Source organism: Lepidochelys kempii, chromosome 2, assembly GCF_965140285.1.
Source record: "Lepidochelys kempii isolate rLepKem1 chromosome 2, rLepKem1.hap1, whole genome shotgun sequence".
NCBI lineage: Eukaryota > Metazoa > Chordata > Testudines > Cheloniidae > Lepidochelys > Lepidochelys kempii.
Window position 1 is genome coordinate 179,871,256 of NC_136381.1, and position 19,043 is coordinate 179,890,298.

Consider the following 19,043-nt stretch of genomic DNA (forward strand, 5'->3'; position numbering starts at 1 on the left):
GCATTAAAATTCCCCATATTTTAATAAGTATAGGATTGAGCTTGTAACATGCATTGTGAGCCCAGTCCTGAGAGGTTCTGGTCTGCCACTGACTTCGAAGGGAGTTGAGGCAACTCAGTACCTCAGGATCAGAGTCCCTGTCAGTTCTGGACTAATTTAGGCACACTGCATGGTACAGCGGGTTTCTTCCCCAACATATTGAAATACTGTTGTCATAAGACACGGAATTTTCCAAATTTTGCAACAATTAAATGAGTGATTGTTCTCAACAACAAACTCAAGCAATATGAAGGAAGATATTCTATAGTCTGAATCAAATTCTCCTCTCATTACATCAGTACAACTCAATCTCTGCTCTCTCGAGAATTTGGCCCAACATATTTTGTAGCCTGTCTATATCAGTGAGACTCTACACAACACGTGCTATAGAAAGTCGAACTAGGATTTGGCCCTTGTTGCATAAAGTTCCATAGGGCCAGCTACATTTAGGTTGTTAAAATATGCATCTCAAAGTATCTCTCTTCTTTGTCATTGAGACTTCAATAGGAATATAACCAATCCCCAAGCCTACTGGCGTTTTACGATTCCTTTTAATTATACTGCACAGGAAAGCAAAATTGGATTAGACAGTTTTACATTTGAAACCATTCAGGAAATCATTCAAAATAGTGTTTGATGGGTGGAAAGATGTCATGAAACATCTTGAGAAAAGAGGATAGGTCACAGTGTACTGTAAATTTTTTTTCTAATTATATGTTTATTTATATTGAAATTTTTAAAATGCACCCATTCGACCACTCTGACAGTAGAGGAACAAAACCACTAAGCATCCAGCAGAATTTAACTGAAATATCCTTTTCCATCAATCCACAAGGCAAGAGAAAATACAAGTCTAACAATATGTCTCAAATGTCAACGAGATCCTCTCTAGTCAATGAAGTGAATGATTTTCTGTTAAACCGAATTTAAAAGCTACCAAATTAATATTAATATACAATATTTGAAAATACCAATGTATGGTATTACATAAATATATTGAAATTTTCACCATTGGCTCTCAGTTGTGCCTATTTAGCAATATTTGTTCAGATCTGATCCCTCTGAATAGAAATGTCTTGGGCAGATTTTGTAGTAAGTTGCGACACTGTGGGAGCTGCAAAAATATTTGAAACTGGCACAAAACTTGTCATAACGAGTGAGTTTTCAGACAAACTATTTTAAATGTTTCATAATGGCAAAATCTATCATATTAAGCTCAATCATTTATCTCAATTAAAGAATGTAAAGAGTCAAAAATGTTATTACGAGTGTAATAATTTATTAACAACACTAATGTTAATGAAATTGTAAGTCACTGGCTCGCAATAGAGAAATGTCATAACAATCCTTTGCTCTTTTGGGTGTAAATAATACAAGGTGCTGAGCGTCCTCAATATTTATTGGTTTCAGTGGGAAATGAGAAGTGTTCAGAACTTCAAAGGCACATTCGGCACTTTGGTAGACCAAGCACATCATGCAAAATTAAAATTACAAGCATGCCATTTACTTATTTTTTAATAAATTCTGATGGCATAAAGGCCTTTGTTCTCAAATAGAACATCAGTGTTATTTAAGTGTGATAGTTTACCTATAAGTGGCATGCAGATTGCAAACACACACAAAAATAGTTAGCAGTGAGTCACTCACAACTTAACCCTGCAATTCTCCCTTTAGAAAACCTCCCATTGAAACTAATAGGAATTTCTTTTGAGCAAGGAGTGAAACCAAAGGACCCAAAGTCAATTGCCATCTTACAAAAAAAGAGAAGTGATACTTAAAATAATAATATATCACATTCTATCCTTTTACAACGTGCCTTCCTTGTTAAAAGTTCCACTTAAATTAGACAAGCAAGGTGTTTTGAAAAGTTAAGTTGGACCAAAACAACAATAGCTCCACACTGGAAACTATATTTGACTTGGAAATTAAGGGTCTGATCTTCTTCAAATGTCTTATGCAAAGCCCATTGAAGCCAAAGGAGAAAAATCTCATTGGCCTCAAGGGATTTTAGAGCAGTGAAGCCAGAAATCTAAACTGAGGCCAGAAATTTAAAACTGATTTTGCTCATGCATCTGCACAGCCACTTATGCAAACACACATTCTGCTTATATATGTACAAAATTCAGATTTTATATTGGATAGACATCCATCTAACCATGTACAAATACAAAAAAAAATGCAAGTGTTTGCAAAACTGTCAACATGTAAATGTGACTCCAATTTCTAAAAACATCTAATGAGAAATGCCAGAAATAATCATTAATTTTTGCAAAGCACAACATCACTGGACAGGAAGCTATGTAAAGGTTTTTTGAATACAAACAAGACTTGAGTGAGTAAATCATTTGGTAAACCTACTGGTCAAGCCCAATCCTGTATTCCTGGGTGTTTTTGGTGCACATAGAATGTAAGATTGAGCTCCAAATGTTGAACTAATTTGTACCAGAGCATGAGCATCTAAATTGAAAAGAACTGAAAAATCAATTCCCTTAATTGGTGACAATTTCCAAAATGAGGGAAAGTTCTTTAATGAAGGTATTTTTTTTGGTTAGATAGTCTAACATCTCAGCTGTCTTCATTTGCTTCTAAATTTTTAGATATTTTAAATACTTTTTGACACAACCCTAGTTACAGGGTTATTGTTTGGTTCCATTCAAGATAGATTCAGAAAACTCTAGAAAAGCCAGACAGCACAAAAATAAGCTGGAATCATTTTAGAAAAGGAACCTTCACAAGCTTTGACATCAGTGGGACTACTCACAAAGCATAAAATTAAGCACATGTGTAAGACTTTGTGGGAGCAGGGCCTTAGTATTTATTAATCTATTTGTGTCTTAGTTGACTAAAGACAACAGCTGACATTATTAAAGGAGCTTGAATCTGAAAGGGATTTGGGCACCTAAATCCCTTCTTGCTGCCTTTAAAAATTCCAAATAAATGTTTTGTGGCAAATAGGTCAACTATTTTGTTAAATGGGCTCTAATTGTTCACCTCTAATTAAGTGTTGGAACAAATGGAGAATGCAAAAGATACATAATGCCCATTTGGGGACCTCTGACACTACTGAAATATCAACAACCTTCTGTTTCTTCTTTGTGATGGACATTTATAACATGAGAATCTTGCCTCGTTCTGCAGAGAACACTTCTTTAGCTGTTAGCTGGGTTGGGAACCTTAGTCTCTTGGTTCTATCCCACAGTGACAAACAGGAAACAGAGATTAGTGGCAGTAGATGTGTTTTCAACCTGCTCACTTCTTCTGATAACTAGTACATTCAATATACTGTTTAAAAAAAATGTATTGTTTACTGTCACCCATATGAAACGAGCAGACAGATAGCGATTTTAATATGGAAGTCTTTTTTGGTCTAGTTCAGAATTTATTTTTTCATGTACTTACAGAAATTCAGGGATCAAATAATATTTTTATCCTTTCTAGTTCAGACTTTTAATAAAAATATTTTGGTTCTGTTTCATCCATTTATAGCAGGCAGCAATTTTTATAAATTTCATGAAGTGATTTTTTTGCAATTTTTTTTGATCAGCTCTACTCCAAGAGTGACAAATTTAATACTGTGGCAGAATTATTTAAAAATAATTCAGGAGATACAGCAGAAGTTCACTAATTGGCACTTTGCTCATCAGTTTCGGGATTTGGACACGAGCAGCAACATTCTCTCTATTCCTCAGCAAGATTTGATCGCTGAGTTCTGTTGAGAGCTCCATTATTAATAATGCTTCAGAATTAAGATTTTCAGAAGTGGTTGACTAAAGTTAGGCTCCTAAATACTTATTGGGGTATTTAAGTGGCGTGATTTTCAGAGGTGTTGAGCCTTAAGCATAACGTTCCAATACATTGGCCAAATACATGAACAAAGTCATTTCAGGATGCATCATCCTTGCTAATTTCGGAATTGATATTTGTCATTGAGGGATACATGTTAAGATATTTACTGTAATTTCCCAAAACAGCGTTCAGCAACATTTCCCCTGAAGTTGTATCGGCCGGGTCTGCAATAGAATATATCTTGTATGTTCTTATATCATTTTAAGGTGAATAATTGATAAAAAAATTCAAAATGGTTCCTGTCATAAATATAAAGGGAAGGGTAAACTTCTTTAAAATCCCTCCTGGCCAGAGAAAAAAAATCCTCTCACCTGTAAAGGGTTAAGAAGCTAAAGGTAACCTCACTGGCACCTGACCAAAATGACCAATGAGGAGGCAAGATACTTTCAAAAGCTGGGAGGAGGGAGAGAAACAAAGGGTCTGTGTGTCTGTCTATATGCTGTTTCTGCCGGGGATAGACCAGGAGTGGACTTTTATAACTTTTAGTAAGTAATCTAGCTAGGTATGTGTTAGATTATGATTTCTTTAAATGGCTGAGAAAAGAATTGTGCTGAATAGAATAACTATTTCTGTCTGTGTATCTTTTTTGTAATTTAAGGTTTTGCCTAGAGGGGTTCTCTATGTTCTGAATCTAATTACCCTGTAAGGTATCTACCATCCTGATTTTACAGGGGGATTTCCTTATTTCTATTTACTTCTATTTCTATTAAAAGTCTTCTTGTAAGAAAACTGAATACTTTTTCATTGTTCTCAGATCCAAGGGTTTGGGTCTGTGGTCACCTATGCAAATTGGTGAAGTTTTTTATCCAACATTTCCCTGGAAAGGGGGGTGCAAGTGTTGGGAGGATTGTTCATTGTTCTTAAGATCCAAGAGTCTGGGTCTGTAGTCACCTAGGCAAATTGGTGAGGCTTTTTACCAAACCTTGTCCAGAAAGTGGGGTGCAAGGTTTTGGGAAGTATTTTGGGGGGAAAGACGTGTCCAAACAGCTCTTCCCCAGTAACCAGTATTTGTTTGGTGGTGGTAGTGGCCAATCCAAGGACAAAAGGTGGAATATTTTGTACCTTGGGGAAGTTTTGACCTAAGCTGGTAAAGAGAAGCTTAGGAGGTTTTTCATGCAGGTCCCCACATCTGTACCCTAGCGTTCAGAGTGGGGAAGGAACCTTGACAGTTCCGTTTCTTAGTGTGGAAAAGGCTTAAAGATTACTTTTCTAACTCTCATTTTAAAGGTGCTAGCCCAGGTTCTTAAATAGTATACACAGTTAGTTCAGGGCAAATTAATCTCCTGATAGAATATTCTAGTGTTTTTTAAAAAGAGGCCATATTAAAAGGTTTGTGGAATCTTTAATATCCTCCGCTTCAGATACATCTACACTGTAATAAAAATCCTGTTACACCAAGTCTCTGAGCCTGGGTCAATTGACTTGGGCTCGTCGGGCTCAGGCTTTGGTGCTAAAAACTGCAGTGCAGACATTCAGGCTCTGACTGGAGCCTGGGCTCTTAGGCCACCTCTGTTGTTGGGTTTCAGAGCTTGCGCTCCAGCTCAAGCCTAAACATCTACACTGCAATTTTTAGCAGCACAACCTCAGCCCTGCAAGTCAGAATCAGGAGACTTGGGCCAGTTGTGGTCGTGCTGCGGGTCTTTTACTGTGGTGTAGCTGTACCCTTCCTCTCCTTATCATGGTGTCTTTTACATACACATTTTGGGTAAATAAAGGGGAGATTTTCAAAGTCACAAATGTTTTGAAATTAATCAGAATATAAAGCTGTACTCAGCATTCATTCAACAAGTGTTTAATATATTTTGAGTTTGAAAGCTATGTTAGTAAGCACTCTCACAGATCTACTGTTCCACAAAAACCTGCATTCAATTCAAGCATATAAACTTCTGCAATTCTAACTCCCTAAAGCTGTAACTCAAAAGTGGACAGTTTACTCCCATCTTCAGAATTTAATAGGCAGTAACAAAAAATTATCAACTTAAAGTAGGTAAAATACATTTGGCAACGAGGTATGGTTCCCATGCTGAACTCAGAGTTGAGATTGTGTGCTTGAGTGCAAGTTGGAGGAATTGGATGCAAGAAATCTCTTCCGCTTTCAGATCTGTGAATTACATCTTTATTGCTTCAAAAGCAAAGCATGGAATGTATAATGCAATTCTGAATTTACTTAATTCCTAACAAATTCATTTCTCTCTCTAAAATTAATCCAGACAAACAAGCAAAACTCAATTCCAGAAAGATTCAGGTCCTGCCTCCTTCTACTGAACAAGATGGGAAAGTATCATACATGTGCCTCATTGAGGATTTTTACCCAAATGTTAAGGTGACTTGGGAAGGCCACAAGAAGAATGCAGAGGATAATGCAATACATGAGGAAATTTCGCCCCTTGGTGACGATCAACCTTCATACTCAATGAGCAGCTGGCTGACCGTAGATAAAAATAGCAACAAGAATTATCGCTGCAAATATCAACATGAAAGCAAAGAAGATTCTCTCCCAATTGAATCTCCAGGTATATACTATATTATTAAAACTAGTTCTATATATATTCAGAGAGTTCACTGTTTCTTTACAATAAAACAGTAAAATGTATGACTGTTCCTGAAAGGGTTTGCGCTCTCCAGGCCACTATTAGTTTCCATCTCTCCATAAGCTGGCTGTCACTGAAGCTTCTCCATCAGAAGCTCAGTTTTGGCTCCTCTCCCCCAATTTAAAATCATTCTATAATGAATTAAAATGTTGGCTGAGATCCTCAGCTAGTGCAAAACAGCAAAACTCCACTGAAGTCAATGGAGCTCTGTAGATTTACACCAGCCACGGACCCGGCCTACAGTGTTTGGTTTTGAACAAGGGATACATATTGCAACAAAAGTAATAACACACACAGCACCTAGCTTATTAAAACAGACCAGAAGAATTACAGAAACCAAAATGAAAAAGATAATCCCTTTTCTCTTGCATTAAGAGAAGTAATTTCTGTTTGGTTCTTATCTGAGATACAATAAATTAATTACAGCAGATAAAAATCAAAAATACCTAAGAGATGGGCCTTAGACTGTATCCTCATCAGGATTATTTTCTTCTGCCTCTTGTACAGCTATTAGATAACATTACCACTACCCTGAATGCCAACAATCTCAGGCTGCCTCAGGCTCAAGACAAAACCAGGTGGCCAGGTTTTTATCTAACGAGTATACGTACACATTGCAAAGGGGCAAACACAACTGAGTAATTTGGTGGGACAAAATGCATCTGGCTCGACATGAACAGAAACTTGCATACACAGAAGGGCCAACGTCCAGAACCTGCAATCAGATCGGCTAGTCCAGACCTCTGCACCCATGCAAATGCCAAAGACTTCAAGTGAGCTCCTAACAGGCACAGAGGTTTGCACTGACTGATCTGATTGCAACATCAGTACCTAAATCTCGATATAAGGCATACAAGTACTCACTTGCAGGAGCATATGCATTTTTCCAGTTTTATCTCTAGTTGGTTTCGCACATCAGTTACTTGCTACTGAGCATTTACTCTGTGGATAGAATCTCGGTGCTCATTTTTTAAAATATAAACTTTCCATATTTGAATCACTGTAGTTATAATATTTTCACCATCTTTCTCTTTGAACTTCTATCAAGAAAAGTATGCCTTCATTTTCAACAAGAATCCCATTTGACAATTAAATCCCTTTTACATGTTATGCTTTTATCAGACACCTTTTCAGACACCATTGTAGTGCCTCAAACCACGGGAGGTTGTATCAAGAATGCTGAAAACAGCACCACGATTTCCACAGGTAATTCTCATTTTTATACAATACAGTTAAGAATTAAGCACTATTTGATATGGTTAAGACAAAAGAGATAATATTCTCTCTTTCTAAAAGCTCTAAACATCATTACTTTAGATGTGGATAGACTCCCACTCTGGGGGTGCTCTGGGGCTGGAGTACCAATGGACAAAAAATAGTGGGTGCTAAGTACCCACCAGCCACCTGCCGATCAGCTGTTTAGTGGGAGGCATTGGGGGAGGGGCCGGAGCCGGTGGGGAGGAACAAGTGGGGTGAGGGCAGGGCACGCTCAGGGGAGGGGGCAGAGCATGGTGGGAAGAGGTGGGGCGGGATGCGGGGCCACGGGGAAGGGGGCAGAGCGGGGAGGAGAAGAAGCGGAGCCAGGGTGGGACCATAGGGAAAGCAATAGAGTGGGGTGGATCACCCACCTGGAAAGGAGAAAGTCAGCACCTGTCGCTGTAAGTTAACATCTGCTGTGGGTTACCAAAAGGGTCCAAAACCTAATCCCCACAGGCAGCTCAGGTTTCACGTTGTAGCAGTCCTGCTGAAATACATGTTTTGGTGGGATTTGTTGTGCTTTGTTAACATGCCTCATGGGTCATTGTTCTTTAACCTACACATGCCACTGGTCCTTAATCTAACATTTAACATATTAAATGTCAAAAAGTATGCTAAGCCAAACTTTTCAAATGGGGCGTAAAGGTGCTGAAAGCTTGAAGACCCAACTGATTTCAGTGTCATTTCAGTACTTCTGAAAATCAGACCACTTGATTGATCAGCTGCTTGGAAACAGATTCAGAACAAATGTAGGTTTCAGAGTAGCACCAGTGTTAGTCTGTATTCCCAAAAAGAAAAGGAGTACTTGTGACACCTTAGAGACTAACAAATTTATTTGAGCATAAGTTTTCGTGAGCTACAGCTCACTTCATTGGATGCATTCAGTGCATTTCCAATCATATACCATGTATACCTATGCCATATTGCATAATTACTGCAATCATATACCATGTATACCTTACACTATCACACGTGGTTTTATAGTTATTTTTCTTTGCGGCTATAGAGTATGCAACATTAACCACTTGTTGTTCTTGTTGTTGTTGTATTTTGTTGTAGATATTACAGACAGTTTCATGCACAGGACGGCGTATTTAATATACATTGTCCTACTCCTGAAAAGCACCATGTACTATGTCATCGTACTCTTCTTCATCTACAGGATGCAAAGTCCAATCAAGCACCGGAGAAAGAAACCTTAAACTTCTGCTTACAACTTCCAATGTCAGCATTTGTGTCTGAAATTTACTTTCCTTTGCCATAAGCCTGTTCGTATGAAATACCTTGCTCTAAATATTAAGACATGCATTTCAATTTGATTTGGTTGGCCATTTCTCTAATTAGCACAGATGGCTTCTTCTGCTTGAGAGCGAAGAGTTTTATATGTGACCATATTTCCTATTTTAATTTTACTTGTAACTGTGGAACTTCCAGGGCTGAGGCTACACTCCTTGATTTCAATAGGAATATTGCATCACAAAGTAGTGCAGAACCAGTCTCTTCGGCCCTTATCCTGCAAAAACACAAAGAACTTTCTGGTTGTGGATAGCCCAACTGCATTCAGTGAAGTCAATGGGAAAACTTGTCCCATAAATATTTGCAGGTGTGGAGTCCTAATCTAGAACTTAAAATTATTTCTCATTTCTTTCTACTAAGAACACTTATTTGCTTTATAAAACAAAAACAGGCTTCTGATATATGACTAATTTTTTTAACTGAAAGATTAATGGATTTTAAATAAAATTCAGTATTGCAGAATTCTGTCCACTATTTATTTCTTTAAAGGAAATCAATTCTAGGAACTGCAGGGGAGGATTCCCCAGTGGTCAGAGACCCATTTTTTTCATCCCCTGCACCCAACCATGTAATATATTTATCAAGCTTTTACCACAGTAGTATCTGAATGCCTCACAATCTCTAATGCATTTATCCACACAACACCGCTGTGAGATAAGGAAGTACTATTATGCCCATATTACAGATGAGGAACTGAAGTCTGTAGAGACTAAGTGACTTGCCCAAAGCCACATGGAAAGCCTGTGGCAGAAGACAGAATTAAACCCGTGTCTCCCAGGTCCCAGGCTAGCATTAAGCACAAGGCCATGCCTCGTCCCTTCAGCCCCAAACCTGTCTCTGTCCCCCTCTCTCATATCCACCCCTCCCCTTCAGCTCCTATCCTCCCCCACATCCATGCCTATATACACCAATATGCCTCCCTCTGCCGCTCCCTCTAGTCTGATCCGCCATTCGTTAACTCCAGTCCATTTCCTCCTCTGCTGTCCCACCTGTCCCTTCCGCTCCGCACTGTTTCCTGTACCCCACTGCTTCCCCCCCACTTCTGACAACCATTCCCCCCTCCCACTCTGCTTCTTCTCACACTCTGGTTCCTGCACCTGTCTCTCCCTGTGTTACCCCCCCCCCCCACACACACACACACTCCTCACCCCTCTGCATTCTCAGTCAGGCTGCTTCCTCCTTCTCCTCCTCCTCATCCCCGGGTGCTAGCGGCAGGGGTGGGGAGGCACTGATCACACAGAAGAGAGTGGGTCCTTGCTCTCACATCTGGTGCTAAAGTGGCCTGCAGCAGCAACAGTGTTGTCAGCCTCAAAAAGATCTGGAGAAACTGGAGAAATGGTCTGAAGGAAATAGGATGAAATTCAGTAAGAACAAATGCAAAGTACTCCACTGAGGAAGGAACAATCAATTGCACACATACAAAATGCCTAGGAAGAAGGAGTACTGTGGTAAGGCATCTGGGGTCATAGTGACTCTCAAGTTAAATACCAGTCAACAATGTAACACTGTTGCAAGAAAAGTGAATGTCATTCTTCGGTGTATTAGCAGGCGTGTGATAAGCAATTCTTCTGCTCTACTCAGTAGTGGTTTAACGCATGGCCCCATGGAGCCCATACCCAGGGCCGGGGCCAATTTGGGAGCCCCTACAGGGGTGCTGGAACCTGTGAGGAACTGGGAGGCGACTGGCACCAGGATTGTGACCCCAACCTCTTCTCCTCCTCCTCTTTCTCCCAAGTCTCTGCCCCTTGCACCTCCGCACCCTTTCTTGCATGACCAAGTCACTTGTCCTCTCTGGGTTTCAGTTTCTCCTGCTGTGAACAATACCTGCCTCACATAGACAATGAAGCTTAATGAAATTCTAGGATAGAAAATGCAACACCAGTGCAAGTTATTATGCATGATGACTAGACCATGGCAAAATTCAGTTTTGCTCTCTCCAGACTTGCAAGACCAAATCATACGACAACTACCGTGCTATATAATGCATGACCATGACTTGGTAGATTTGCTAGGTGGAGGGGCAACAATGGGTGTATTTTGTGAAACCTCCCGCTGTGGCACTAACGTCAGTCGAGCCCCACCAAGGACACCAAGTGCAGCAGTGTTCGTCCTGGCGTTTTTATGCTGGTGTCTCTTAACCCTGCTCAGAGCAGGTCTACAAGACATGGTGGTAACAGGCCAGTGAAGGCTTTTGCCCTCACTACACCAGTTCTCCCAGGGATCACCAGGGAAGATTCACCAGCACGATTGCAATGCTGGGAGATATTCCCAATAAACTCTTGGCTAGTAGACAAGCCCTTTGACACAACCACCTGTACATTTAGGAGGAACCTCTCACTGTATGTTCCTTTTCTATTTTTCATACCCACTGTCAGTTATTTCCCAGAATTATTCTGCAGGTGGCCGTGTCTAGGTCTGTGAGAGAGATCAAATACTCTGGTTAGTTCCCTTCCAATTGCTAGAGTGTCATCCACCCCTTTTGTCTGAAATGAGATGGGCTCTCTCAGATGTTAGCTCTGTTCTGTTCTAAAATGTCTGTGTATGCAGAGAAAAATATTTTTCCCCTCCCCAGCAGCCATGTGAAAAGATACCAGTAAATTGGTAACACAAACTGCAACAATTCCAACATACAGCAAAATATATAACCAGGGTACAGGCTCCCAGCTGCTGTCCATAGACCTCTTTGTGTTCGTCTCTAGAGAGCTGTATGATCACATAATGCTGGTTCCTCCTCATTACCATCTATTAAATTTCAGTAATACAGCTAAAAATGAAATTCTCTCTCAGGTATTATTTTTCCATGTAAGCAATTACTACACAGATGTGATGTGATTGCGGATGCAAGGAGGAGGAGATGGTCAATGCTATTGGGAACGGGAGAGGGGTTGTAGTCGATGAGACATACCCTCTTTTAGTATGTGGACCACACAGTGAAAATGTTTGAGAACCGCCTGATCCAACAGTCTAATTACAACATTAAAATCAAATAGAAGCCACCATCTAGTTTCCATTTTAAGGAGTGAGGATTCCTTAATAGAAAAGCTGCAAGGACATGCATAAATTCTCTTTCTACTGTTTCTATTTGTATCAGCTTTATGAGGGCACAACAATGTGAATTCATTAAATTCTCCAAGCACTCAAGAAACCAGGAATGCTTCATTACAAGTATTTTCCCAGCTACTGGTTAGAGTGCCTGGATATTTGAGCAAGGACACAGCAGCAGAAGTAAAGTACCACAGCTTCTTGTAAAATGAAAAGTCAACGTGACACTTCAAGCTGGATCAAGTACTTTGGCACAGGAACCAAACTAGTTGTTTCGGGTAAGTATTTTTATTCTTGATTGTTTTTTTTTTAGTAAATAGAATCAAGGGAACAGACAAAATAAATTGGACCTAATAAATGAATATTAAAAAAGGAATTTGCACATAATCCATGTATTGCTCTTGACCTGGGTATGGAACTCCCACGTCCACCAATGGGTTCGCTGAGGGCACTTTATGATCCTACTGAGTAAAGTGAGTACAAGGGTAAAAGGCTGGAATATTTACTGAATAGCTGTTAAGAATCAGGAAGGAGGGAAATGGAGAGATTTAAATTTAAAATAACGTCCAAATGCCAGCTAGTGTAAAATTCACAGCACAAGTTTCAATTTAGCACAAGTTTCAATTTAGGTGTGAGATTATTAAAAAGTTTGTTATTGTTAGGACTATATCAGTGTACGATGATTAACGAAGGAAAATTGCCGGAGGTGCAACAGTCTGCAGGTTCTCAGAAAGTTGTTTTACTGAAAGTATCTTTTCCCTTTTGTGTACAATAATCTTTATCGGATTAACGCTACAGAAACAGTCCAATCAATAATGTAAGTGCTAGTTAATGTTGAGTACAGAACAGTATTTACAATCCATTGTTTAGCAAATGTCATTTTCTAAACTATACACTAAGAGCATGTTAAAATGTAAAGTGAAACACAGAGATTGTGACTTGACAAAGGGCAGAGAGGGAGAGCCAGAAAAAAAGGCAAATCTCCTGAGTCTCCCTCTGGCGCTTTAACCACAAGACCATCCCTCCTATCCAGGCACATTGGAGATCATAGGACTAAATCCTGCTCATCCACTGAAATTAATGAAAGTGTGCGGTGACCAGGAATTCACCCCACTCAATTTTCCATGCCGAGATGTATTTCAAGGAACAAAAAACATTTCTGGTAGAAGGTGGCACAGGAATTCACAAAGTGTATAAACTCAATTTAATACTCCCACAATTAAGTCGCCAATAGCAAGCCTTGTTTAGACTGTGGACTTTGTATTTAAAATATGAACGTCAGAATTTGAATTCAGTGAAATTCATACCTTCATGATTCATTAGTTTTTGCAGAGGATTTCAGTGACGTGAGTATGGAGTAAAGTACTTTGGCTCCGGCACCAAACTGTTGGTTTCAAGTAAGTTTCTCAAGATGTTTTCAAAGCATACATTTACTCTGGGTGTTTACTATGCTTGTTATCCCCGACAAAAGCAAGCTATTCATAAATATACTGGGTGAAATCCTGATTCCTCTGAAATTAAAGGCAAAACTCCAATTGATTTCATTGGAGTCAGGATTTCACCCATTCTAGTCTCTCTAATTCAGAACGAACCAGTTACGCTTGCGTAATCAATGAGAATGATGTAAATTGTTTGGAGATCGTGTTTGGTATTGTCACACCGTGAGATGATTGTGCAAAAATATTCTGAAGTAGAACCACTCATTGTTAGCAGTGAATGTGAAATGTAGAACTTATGGGTTTTGTACAATACTGTATATTTAGCACCCCCTCATATCAGTTGTTGAGCTTCTTTAATGCTCATTCATTTAAATAGGAGTTGAGGATGATCAGCACTTGGAGGATCTGGGCATTAGGTAGCATTAAAAGGTACATTTCTAGTAGAAAACTCAATTGCATTAAGATATTCCTTTCCTAAAAAAAGCTGCAGTTCAGAAAGGCACTTAAACATGTTTTTGTTCGTATTCAGCAACGTATTTAAGCTTGCGCTTAATTAAAGGCCAAAACAAGGCCAAAATGCAGTAAATCATGTTCCAGATAGTGATGGTGAATAAAGAGGTGTGCTTATTTTTTACATAAACAGAAGGTATACATGATAGAGTAATCCTTTAAATAAAATACGATAATTGATCCAATAATACAATTCTCAATTTTATTTTTTAAAGATAATTTCCAATTGTTAAAATGTTTCAGCCATGTTTGGATTTCATGGGATTGAGAGAATTCTGTGTCTTTAATTAGGTTTATTCTTCCCTCCAGATACTGATAAATGGTCCTTGCTGGGTGCCTAGTCCTTGAGACAAACAAATATTTCTGAAGAGCAAATGTTTTCTGTTGGGTAAATATTTCTGATTACATCAAATGGCAGAAATTAGCCAAAATAATGGTTATGAATATACCCAATTTAAGAGCTATATTCTACCCTCAATCTATCGTTATCATTAGGAGCACCATCATGGAACGATGGCAGCGTGCAGGCTTAATTTTATTACCTCAGCCTGTGGACCCTAATTTTAAAAGTAATTTGTTCCTTTCCACAAATTATTAGTAACAGCTAATCTAAACCATATTGAATCAGATTAATTTTAGGGACAGATTTTCAGTGGCACATCTAACTTCACCATGATCCATCAATATAATGATACTAGATCTGTACAGTATTTTGCAAAGGATTTGCTCACTGTGATACTTCTAGTGGATATATCAAAGTATTTGGCTCTGGTACCAAGCTCATTGTAACAGGTAAGTTATGTGGTAATTACAGTAATGCAAAGCTAAAGAGACTTATTGTGATCATTGAAAATCTTTTTATTACAGGTAAGGTCAACAATTGTAAGCTTGATCTTGTGAAGTACTGAGCACTTAATGTTAGGTGCTGAACACTATCAATTCCTGTAGACTTCAGTGCAAGTCAGGGTTGTTGGCACCTGGTATGATTTGATTCCAAATACATCAACTTTTCAATCCCAGAGCAAACCTGCAATATTTACTGAGCGATTTAAAGTAGATTTTTTTTTCAAGGAAATAAATATTTCTAATATTTCAGCTACTAAACGTCATTTTTCAGAGGATGTGCCACCATAAGCATGCTGGTTCTTGGTCCAGTTGCAAAAATTTGTCTTAGCTTTGATATTACTCTATTTCATTTATTAAAATTCATTTATACAAAAAACATGCATAAAATTAAACAACTCTGAAAGAAGCAACATCATGCTTCTCATTTAAAACAAAAGAAGCAATCTCTGCAGTACTCAGTATCTTCATAGCTGAAATGTTGTAGTTACACCAGTGTAAGTGAAAGAATTTGGCCCTAGAGATTGTCCTCTTGTGTGACGTACCTTGGCATTGCAGGCAAACTGACACTTGCAATTATATAATATATATACTTAGGGATTGAGTCTTCTTTGCCCTGCTCTTGGAAGCCATTTACGCTCATGAAAAGTCGATGGGAAGTGCTACCATTCTGATTAAGTTGCACGTTACCCCCAGTTTGCATTGGTATAACTGACTGCACAAACACAGGACAAAGGAAAATCAGCTCCTTACTCTCTTAGAATCACTCTCTGCACATTTATATAAATCAGCTAGAACGGTCAGTCTATTTTAAACCTGAATTCACAATCAAGTTTACCTTAGTACCCCTATAGCTCTCAACTAACGGTAAATTGCTGTAATGCTGCCAATTAAAATACATACACTACCATAATTAATTCTAAAAATATCAGATCAGGATCAGCATGTTGCTTTCAGTGAATATTCTGTGGTATTAAGAATGTAGATACAATTTAGTTAGCATTATAGTTTAAAATGGACGGTTTTCCTCTTACCACAGTCAAAACAGCTGGTAAAGTTATGGGAGTTTTACCTGTCAAAGAGTGCAGGATCTTATACAGGTAAATCCTCTTACCTGTATAAGATCCTGCACTCTTTGACAGGTAAAACTCCCACAGCTTTACCAGCTGTTTTGACTGTGTAAGGAATGGAGAACCATGTCTGTGATATGTGTAGATTATTTATTACAGCATGAAGAGCTAAGATTGCTCACTTGCTTTATTAATGTATTAAACCTGTAGGATACAATCAAATGTTTCAGTAATAAAATATCTTTTCAAAGAGAAATATCAAATATTGGCTAAGTAAGTTCCTCCTGAGAAAAGAAAAAAATCTAAGATCATGGAGAAATTCAGATCCTGGCACAATTCTAAGTAAAATGAAAAGAAATTGTGGATGTTTGTGCCAGGGCTGAATTTGACTCCAGAATTACAGGAATCGGGGCAGTGTAAGTGAGAGCAGGGTCTATACCTACCAGAATTCTTCAGAATTCTTGCTTAGTGGAATAGATGAGTAAAAAGATTTGGAAACAGAACCAAGCTTGGTGCTGTCAACAAGCCTGACATAGGAATAATGGTGCTTCTCATGTTATATCCATTAAAGTGCATCTAGTCATCATGAAAGAAGTTTACATTAAAATGTTATAACTGGATTCTTCTGAATGTAATATTCTAGAAAAAAACCTGGTACTAATGGCAGGCTCAGTGCAGAAGCCAAAGACTGAATTGAATGTGGAGACTGAACTGTCCCCTCTCAGCCCTAGAGGTTGTCCTTCCAGGACAAAATTGACATGGCTTGGTGGGATGGTGTGAAGAAGCTTCCCTTGTACCTGCCTGTGTTGTATCTCTCCTGTGTAGAAAGGGATTCAGTCTATAATGCTATGTATATGGCAACTTTCAGAAGCACTCGGTCATTTTATTTGAAAATAAGAAAATAATTCACCAAAACTATACATTAAATTTCATAGAAGAAATAAATGCAAAAATATTTGGAATGCTTATTAAAAGGTTGTCCATTGTATGATGGAATTTACTTGGGATCTGGTAAAACAGAGTGCATTAAGAGCAGAGTGATCAGTGATTTAGTTATAAAGTACAAAGGAGCTACTATTACTGATATTTATTTTGATAAGATTCTCAAGTAGTCTAGGGTTGGTTTTAATTGGTTTGCTGCCTTTTGAAACAGTTCTAGGAATTGATTTTTGACATTACCGACTGAATATAACAAACTCTTTATAGAAAAAATACATAAGTATCTGATCTAAATCCCATTGGCCCTAAAAGACCAAATCCAAATTTATGGCAGAAAGGGATGTGCAGTTGTGAGCAAAGAATCTTCAGAGGACAGGTGTCCACCTGAAAAAACTTCATCACGATAGGCACTGTTGCTGGCACTTTTAGCAGAAATACCAAGAATTTAAGGGATATTAAGAATAATTTACCATCTCATCCTTTAAAGGTGACCTTTGCAAACAGGTTTCAAATACACTGTTTGGACCAGGTGAGAAATCCAGCATGAAATAAAACAGATTCTCCAGCAATGGTCCAAAATCACCCATCACATTTTACAATGGCATTACTAAGCACTGGGCCACTGTTGTAGAATGCTAAAGTATTTTCAATGTAGGCAGTTTCCAGTGCTGTCAGTTTGGCACCTTTCACAAGCACTAAATTCACTTTAGAAGAAAAATCGAAATTTCAAGTGATGCTGAGGGATCCCAGCCTGAGGAAATTCTAATGCATTTGAAGTTTTTGACTTATTGTGTATGTCCACTCCTGAAGTACTCCAAACATCCAGTGCAATCTATTGGAGTTTGGGGTGTCAGAGGAATACAGGATCAAGCATTTGCCATTTTGTAAGGAAAAGCCATTTAAATCACAAGCCTAGTATATTAAAGTGATTCTATCAACTTCTGTTCACAATTGCACATCAAACAATATGAAGCTATATTGGGCCACATGGAAGCTATATGGGCCAGATCCTCAGTGGAGCACCTTTGATTTGCAGCAGCTGACGATCTGGCCCATGAGTTTTTGCAAAGCACATGAACACAGTGACAACAATTATATCAAAGTCTTCGGCTCTGGCACAAAGCTCGTTGTTTCAAGTAAGTTCTATGGTAGCATAGAAAAAAATTATATGTGATAATATAAAATTAGAGACTGCAGAGCACAATTTATTCAAAAAGCATAACGGACAATGGAAACGTGATATGCAATCTACAGTAGAAGAATGAATGTCTTTACTATCTAAATATGAGGTTAATGTACAGAGTTGAGAGTAAAACAGATGAGTGATCACGTTGACAATTATTGATATAGAGGGGTATTTTACTCATCCTGAGTCAAAGCTGGGTTGTTCTCTTGCGTAGGGGTCAATGCCTCAGACCACGAGAACATCCAGTGCAGGGTGCAAGCCAAAGAGGCAATACTAGGGTACCCCTGTAAACCAAAGAACAGTGGGGATCGGGGGTAGGGGAGTGGTGAGGGCATGGAATGGCTAGTGGGTCTGACACTAGTGAAATCAACTGGCCAAAACACCTGCACAGTGGGTGGCCAACTGCATGGACTTTACTGAAGCTCCTGGGCTATGATGCTCTAGCTAGGTTGGGGGGAAGATTTCATCTTCCCATCCATCACGTAGCTCTCCTAGAGAAACCCCCTTTACTCAACTTAGTGCGGTGACCAGGATTTAGCATCTCATATCACAAGTACATATTAGTCAGCAGATGTAAGAAGTTAGTGGGTGGAAAGATGTCATGACAACGTCTTGAGAAAAGAAGATAGGTCACAGTCTACTGTAAAATGAGTATTTTTTCTAATGATATGCTTATTTATATTGGCATTTTAAAAATGCACCCATTTGACCACTCTGACAGTACAGGGACAAAAACACTGAGCATCCAGCAGAACTTAACTGAAATACCCTTTTCCATCAATCCACTAGGCAAGAGAAAATAGGTACAAGTCCAACATTAGGTCTCAAATGTCAAACAGATCCTCTCTGTCAGTGAAATGAATGATTTTTGTTTAAACAGAATTTAAAAGCTACCAAATTAATATTAATATACAGTATTTGAAAACACCAATGTAAGCTCACCCGGTATTGATTAATATTAATATATAGTATTTGAAAATACCAG

The 19,043-nt window shown here is 38.6% G+C and overlaps 1 gene segment (V, D, J or C); it reads left to right on the forward strand.

Annotated features, from left to right (window-relative positions):
* Window positions 1-4,172: 4,172 nt before the first annotated feature.
* LOC140907295 (T-cell receptor gamma chain C region C7.5-like) lies at window positions 4,173-9,117 on the forward strand. The segment is given in 4 exon segments: window positions 4,173-4,370; window positions 6,096-6,398; window positions 7,599-7,682; window positions 8,793-9,117. Coding segments are annotated over 4 exon segments (648 nt in total).
* The last annotated feature ends 9,926 nt before the right edge of the window (window positions 9,118-19,043 follow it).